At 43.7% G+C, this 8,114-nt stretch overlaps 1 protein-coding gene across 1 annotated transcript in view; it reads right to left on the bottom strand.

Annotated features, from left to right (window-relative positions):
* Window positions 1-1,136: 1,136 nt before the first annotated feature.
* Window positions 1,137-8,114, bottom strand: part of LOC143774948 (uncharacterized) — an 82,712-nt gene continuing 75,734 nt past the window's right edge. Inside the window, exons 5-7 of the mRNA XM_077262760.1 lie at window positions 7,728-7,891; window positions 2,675-2,785; window positions 1,137-1,288 (exon numbers count right to left, since the gene is read on the bottom strand). Of these exons, the coding sequence (XP_077118875.1) occupies window positions 1,137-1,288; window positions 2,675-2,785; window positions 7,728-7,891 (427 nt within the window). The remainder of the gene's footprint in view (window positions 1,289-2,674; window positions 2,786-7,727; window positions 7,892-8,114) is intronic.

The following is an 8,114-nucleotide window of genomic DNA, read 5'->3' as shown; positions in this document are numbered from 1 at the left end:
ATGGAGGATACAAACTTCAGCACAAACCATATGGGTAAGAATCTCAAAGCGTTTCTGGAGACTAAGCTCCCTTAATCATGACCAAGGGAGATGATTAAGGGAGCTTAGTCTCTAGAAACGTGTTGAGATTCTTACCCATATGGTTTGTGTTGAACTTTGTATCCTCCATGTTTAAGTTTGTGAATAATGAAAACTTTATTTCACGGATTCAGTGAAGCTGGACATTTTCTTCTCTTACATTAAGGCATGCAGAAAGAGACTGTAATTTTTTTTTATTTAGAATGTATTGATATGGGAATCTTACTGCCTTCGGGAGTATCATGTTCAATAGCCAACTCTTCTAAGATTCTCAAGGCCTCCTGCTCTGTTTCTGTTGGGAAAATATTGTGAATAGTCTGATCATGAAAATGTTTCTTAAAAATTAGTGTACGTGCAAAAATGTGTAAATCCTTAATAGCAGTAAAAAGGTGAAAATTGGACTGATGAGAAAAGGAAAGTCCTTTAGATAGGACCTGTAAATCAGTGTCAGAGAGAGCCTGCGTGCTAAGGTTAATTACCTTTAAATCACGCCTGTTTCTCTCTGGTGAACCATCAAAGTTTCTTTTATACGGGAGATGCCTTTGATCACGATTTCTTTTGGGTCTGGCCCCAAATCGAGTTGTCATAGAGAAAGAAGAGTTCACAGAAGTATTGCTTGCAGAAGTAGCAGAAGAAACTGAAGAAGTACAAAATGTCTGCCTATTTTGTTGAGTAGTTTTCCTCCAACGATAGACATTATTAAGCTGAAAATCTTTAGGATCACGATTGTACTTGTGAGTCTGGGTTTCTTGTATATTCTTAACCAATACTTCCACATGTTTTTCAATCTGGATGTTCATAGTCTGCATATTTTCCGTGGATAATTCCACTTTAATTTGATTATAAAATTCATCAAGTTGTCCATCTAGCATGACAATAGTCTTACTATTTAATTCAATCAACAATTCCATAAAGCTTTTGGATGTATTGTTGCATAACTCTTCCCATTATTTAATAAAATTGTCATCTTCCACCGGGAAGGATGGTAGCACCTTAATACGGAGACCCCTGGGAATAATTTGATTTAAGATGTAACTCTCAAGGAATGTCTTATTCCACTACAGTTTAGTCTGTTTGGATAACAGCTTCATAAAATCCTCACTTTTCTGATTACTATTGCAATGAACATTAGATCCATTATTGAAAACCTGATTAATTCTCCACAGCCAGGTTTGTTCACTTGCATTAAAGTCCATTATCCTTTGGGAACCTGTGCAAAACACAGCAAATAAATAGTAAAACCAAGAAAGGAACACTGACTGGCAGTAGCAGAGCACATATAATATCAAAATAATATCAATAGTGATCAAAAAGTAAAAAAAAATCCTAATTACCGTATTTTTCGGACTATAAGACGCACCGGACCATAAGGCGCACCCCAAATTTGGGGTGAAAATTGCAGAAAAAAAGATTTTTTATAAGATGGGGGTCTGTCTTATTGTCCGAATTTACAGTATCTTACCTGAGGGCTGGCAGTGGCAGAGCAGGGTCACAGGAGGAATGGTGTCGGCAGAGGTGGGGTGATGCGGTACGGCGTGCACCTGCGCAGGGTCCCTTCCTGCTTAGGTGGGCGACGCCATGGCCTGGTGTCCATGGGAGGGTTGCAGCAGTGGTTACCGGCAGAGGTGCTGGGATGAGGAGGTGCTGGGATGAGGAGGTGCTGGGATGAGGAGGAGCTGGGATGAGGAGGTGTTGGGATGAGGAGGTGCTGGGATGAGGAGGTGCTGGGATGAGGAGGTGTTGGGATGAGGAGGTGCTGGGATGAGGAGGTGCAGTGAGAGGTATGGCGTCAGAGGGGTCCCTTTCCCCGGTGAGGTGATGCAGCAGCCCGGTAAGCAGCAGAGCCGGGTGAATCCTGTTGTTAGCGGTGGTGGCGGCCATCTTCCCGAGGCCGCGCGTGCGCAAATGAAGCGCTCTGCTTCCCGGGGCTTCAGGAAAATGGCCGCGGGAGGCCGCGCGTGCGCAGATGGAGATCGCGGTGGCCATTTTCCTGAAGCCAAGAACTTCAGGAAAATGGCCACCGCGATCCCCATCTGCGCACGCACGGCATCCCGCGGCCATTTTCCTGAAGCCCCGGGAAGCGGAGCGCTCCATCTGCGCACGCGCGGCCTCCGTAAGATGGCCGCCACCACCGCTAACAACAGGATTCACCCGGCTCTGCTGCTTACCGGGCTGCTGCATCACCTCACCGGGGAAAGGGACCCCGCTCACTGCGCCTCCTCATCCCCGCACGTCTGCCACCACACCTCTGCCGCCACACCTCTGCCACCGCACCTCTGCCGCCACGGTAAGCCTGCATTGCGACTATTAGACGCACCTCCCATTTTCCCCCCTTTTTTGGGGGGGAAAAAGTGCGTCTTGTAGTCCGAAAAATACGGTATATCCGCTACTAGAGTAGGATTTGGACTCTGAACACAGATCAGAAAATAATAGCTGCTCTCCTTTTCTCTGAATACTTTGTGGTACCTTGTGATTTTTAAGCATCTTAATTTATTTCTCTGACTATTTTGCGTCTTTTAGGAATTTTATATTTCTCTTTCAATTTTATCTGTATGTTGTATCCTCTATTTGTACTTACCTGTTTTCTGTTATTTACATGTTCTTCTTTCGTAGTAGATAACCATCAATCTTTTGTACTTGTGGTGACTCTCGGTGGTTTGTGGTATTGGATCAGTATTCTCTTCCCGATGATGGTGGAACATCTTTGCTAAAAGAAAATGAAGCATCGGATTTAATCTATCAATTAATAATGTATTTATTGTATATTCACTTGTACCTATATATTTTAATTTCTAACTAATTTTTCATTTCACACATCACATCTAATATATAAAGCTGAATGTGTGTGTATGTGTGTATGTGTGTATGTCCGGCATTGGTATCTGCACCGTCGCAGCTACAGCCATAAAATTTTGCACAGTCACACGTCTGGACCCTGAGAGCGTCATAGGCTATGTTGTGTGAGGTGAAATTTTAACCCCACGCGTTCCAATTCACCAAACAATTTTGCCCCTATCTACATAATGGGAAAAAGTGAAAGGAAAAGTGTTGGAGGCAAATTGACAGCTGCCAGATGTGAACAAGGGGGACTTAAAGAGTGAGAGCGATGGCGCCAAAGAGTATATACCGTACAGTTGCTAAGGTGGGGCCCCGACATGGGATACTCACCAAACACGGGGATATGAACACACACACAAAATGCGCCACACACGACCACGTGCTTGAACACATATATCACCCTCAGCACATATTTCACCACACATACACCAACCTCGCCACATAAAAGTCGAAACACAAAAGTCGCCGCTCAAAACTCGCTACACACAAAACTCGCCACATGCAAAACTAGGCTCACGCAAAACTCGCCACACGTGGAAAACTCGCCACACGCAATACTTGCACATGCGGAAAAATTGCCACATGCACAAAAGTTGCAACACATGCGAAAGTTGCCTTACACAAAACTTGCACATACTCAAAAAGCACCACACATAAAACTCGTCACGCGCAAAACTCGCCATGCGCAAAACTTGCTGCACACAACTTGCTACACTAACCTGTCACATGTAACTCGACACACAAAAAGTTGCTACACGCATGTCGCCACACAAAACTCATCTCACAAAAGTCGCTACATGCATGTCGCTACATGCATGTCGCCACACGCAACTCAACACACACAACTTGACACATGAAACTCGCCCTAAAACACACACAAGTCCGGTATTATCCTTCAAAAATACAAATCTGATTAATAAGCAGACAAACTACAAGAGCAACAACTGTACCATATAGGAAATACGGCAGATGTCAGTCACATGACCTGTCTATTATGTGTATGTGTGAGCTAATATATACTGCCAGGAGGGAGGGCTACATGTTGGCTGGGGACTTATCAGGCTGCCAATTTAGCTTACAAATACTGAGGTAAAAATACTGAGCAAATAACGTGTAAATGAGGTCTAATACAGGAGGAGATGACACACAGATATATACTATATACAGGAGGAGATGACACACAGGTATATACTATATACAGGGGAGATGACACACACATATATACTATATACAGGGAAGATGACACACAGGTATATACTATATACAGGAGGAGATGACATACAGGTATATACTATATACAGGAGGAGATGACAGACAGATATATACTATATACAGGGGAGATGGCACACAGGTATATACTATATACAGGAGGAGATGACACACTGGTACAGTTATATGAAAAAGTTTGGGCACCCCTATTAATCTTAAGCTTAATCTAATATATAAAGCTGAATGTGTGTGTGTATGTATGTGTGTGTGTATGTCCGGGATTGGCATCTGCACCGTCGCAGCTACAGCCACAAAATTGTGCACAGTCACACGTCTGGACCCCAATAGCGTCATAGGCTATGTTATGAAATGAAATTTTAACCCCGCGCTTTCCAATTCACCAAACAATTTTGCCCCTATCTACATAATGGGGAAAAAGTGAAAGGAAAAGTGTTGGAGGTAAATTGACAACTGCCAGATGTGAACAAGGGGGACTTAAAGAGTGAGAGCGATGGCGCCAAAGAGAATATACCGTACAGTTGTTAAGGTGGGGCCCCGACATGGGATACTCACCACACACGGGGATATGAACACACACACAAAATGCGCCACACACTACCACGTGCTTGAACACATATATCACCCTCAGCACACATTTCACCACACATACACCAACCTCGCCACATAAAAGTCGAAACACAAAAGTCGCCGCGCAAAACTCGCCACATGCAAAACTAGGCTCACGCAAAACTTGCCACACGTGCAAATCTCACCTCATGCAAAACTCGCCACACGCAAAACTTGCACACGCGGAAAAATTGCCACATGCACAAAAGTTGCAACACATGCAAAAGTTGCCTCACACAAAACTTGCACATACTCAAAACGCACCACACATAAAACTTGTCACGCGCAAAACTCACCATGCGCAAAACTTGCTGCACACAACTTGCTACACTAACCTGCCACATGCAACTCGACACACAAAAAGTTGCTACACGCATGTCACCACACAAAACTCATCTCACAAAAGTCGCTACATGCATGTAGCCACATGCAACTCAACACACACAACTTGATACATGAAACTCGCCCTAAAACACACACAAGTCTGGTATTATCCTTCAAAAATACAAATCTGATTAATAAGCAGACAAACTACAAGAGCAACAAACGTACCATATAGGAAATATGGCAGCTGTCAGTCACATGACCTGTCTATTATGTGTATGTGTGAGCTAATATATACTGCCAGGGGGGAGGGCTTCCTGTTGGCTGGGGATTTATCAGGCTGTCAATTTAGCTTACAAATACTGAGGTAAAAATACTGAGCAAATAACATGTGAACGAGGTCTAATACAGAAGGAGATGACACACAGATATATAATATATACAGGAGGAGATGACACACAGGTATATATTATATACAGGGGAGATGACACACACATTTATACTATATACAGGGGAGATGACACACAGGTATATACTATATACAGGCAGAGATGACATACAGGTACATACTATATACAGGGGGGATGACACACACATATATGCTATATGCAGGGAAGATGACACACAGATATATACTATATACAGGAGGAGATGACACACAGGTATATACTATATACAGGAGGAGATGACACACACATATATACTATATACAGAGGAGATGACACACAGGTATATACTATATACAGGAGGAAATGACATACAGGTACATACTATATACAGGAGGAGAAGACACACACATATATACTATATACAGAGGAGATGACACACAGGTATATACTATATACAGGAGGAGCTGACACACTGGTGTATACTGTATACAGGGGAGATGACATACAGGTATATACTATATACAGGGGAGATGACACACAGGTATATACTATATACATGGGAGATGACATAAAAGTATATACTATATACAGGAGGAGATGACACATGTATATACTATACACAGGAGGAGATGACACATAGGCATATATTATATACAGGGGGATGACACACACATATATACTATATACAGGGGAGATGACACACAGGTATATTGTGATGTTTCGTAGATAAAAAACGAAAAGTGGACCTTCTGGACCGTGACGACGAACCCCTCACAGACGAGCTGACCAGATGGACCGCCCCCTATATAGGGAGAGTTAGGGGCAGGCCCGTGAGGGACTATCGCCACGGAAGCTGGAGGATCGAGACAAAAAGGGAAAAAATAACAGACTGACAATGACGGCAGGAACTCAGGGTAGGTGGGAGCTGCAGAGACTAGGAACTGGAGGGTATGACAGTACCCCCGTCTTTACGCCCCTCTTTTTTAAGACTAGAAAGAAACCGGGACAAAATACAAGGAGCCAGAATGTTCTCCCGAGGCTCCCAGGACCTCTCCTCAGGACCAAAACCCTTCCAGTCAACCAAAAACAAAGTTCTCCCTCTAAGTTTTTACATGGCTAAAATGTCCGTAACTTCAAAGACATCATCCTCGGAAACAGGCAAAGGAGAACAGAGGTTAGAAGCATGAAACTGATTAAAAACTACTGGTTTAAGGAGAGACACATGAAAAGAATTAGAAATACGCAGAGAGGCAGGCAACTTAAGTTTGTAAGAAACGTCATTAATACGAGACAAAACCTCGAATGGACCGATATAGCAAGGACCCAGCTTATGTGAAGGGATTTTGAGATAGATAAATTTAGAAGGAACCCAAACCTTGTCCCCAGGATGGAATATAGGAGAATCGAGACGTCTTTTGTCCGCATGTCTCTTCATCCTAACTTGAGCCAACTCAAGGGCGGACTTGGTCTCCTCCCAGACCCTGGAGAACTCTCTAGACAGAAGATCAGCCGCTGGTGCAGTAGAGACAGAAGGAACCGGAAGAGGAAAACCAGGATGTTGACCGTAGACGATAAAAAATGGAGACTTGTTAGTAGCTTCGCTGGGATGGTTATTGTAGGAAAACTCAGCCCACGGTAGTAAGTCAGACCAATCATTCTGATGAGTATCGGAGAAATGACGAAGATAGGTTACCAACGTCTGATTAGTACGTTCCACCTGGCCGTTGGACTGCGGATGGTAGGCCGAAGAAAAGTCAAGCGAGATGTTCATAGATTTACAGAGGGATCTCCAGAAGCGGGCGGTGAATTGAACACCTTGGTCAGAAACAATATGTAAAGGAAGACCATGAAGACGAAAAATATGGTGAATAAAAATCTTTGCCAATTCGGGAGCAGAAGGTAAATCTGGTAGAGCGATGAAATGATCCATCTTGGAGAAACGGTCCATGACCACGAAGATGACGTTGCAACCAGAAGAATGAGGCAGATCAGTGATGAAATCCATAGATAAATGTTGCCACGGAGTGGAAGGTACCGGTAAAGGATGTAAAAGCCCAGAGGGTAGTTGCCTGGGAATCTTATTCTTGGCACAGGAAGGACAAGAGGCGACAAAACTTTGGACATCCTTAGACAACGTTGGCCACCAGTAATAACGAGAGATCAAACGAAAGGTTTTTTTGAAACCAAAATGTCCAGCCAGTTTGCAGGCGTGACCCCAAAGTAAGACACGTTTCCTGTTCCCATCAGCAACAAAGGTCTTACCTGGAGGCAAAGAAGTGAGAGAGACTGGAGCAACTGTGATGACTCTGTCAGGATGGATGATGTGCGCAGTCTCCTCCTCCATATCCACCACCAGGAATGACCTAGACAGAGCGTCAGCTCTGGAGTTTTTATTTCCAGGCAAGAAACGAAGTTCAAAGTCAAACCTGGTGAAAAATAAGGCCCACCTGGCCTGCCGAGGATTAAGTCTATGCGCAGAACGAATATACGCCAGATTCTTGTGATCCGTGTAGATTACAAAGCAATGTAAAGCCCCCTCTAAGAGATACCGCCACTCCTCTAATGCCAACCTGATTGCCAAAAGTTCTTTATCTCCGATGGAGTAATTAATTTCTGAGGAGAAGATCTTTGAGAAAAAACCACAGGGCA

This window comes from Ranitomeya variabilis, chromosome 5, assembly GCF_051348905.1.
Source record: "Ranitomeya variabilis isolate aRanVar5 chromosome 5, aRanVar5.hap1, whole genome shotgun sequence".
NCBI classification, from domain to species: domain Eukaryota; kingdom Metazoa; phylum Chordata; class Amphibia; order Anura; family Dendrobatidae; genus Ranitomeya; species Ranitomeya variabilis.
This window is presented reverse-complemented; position numbering and strand designations above follow the sequence as displayed.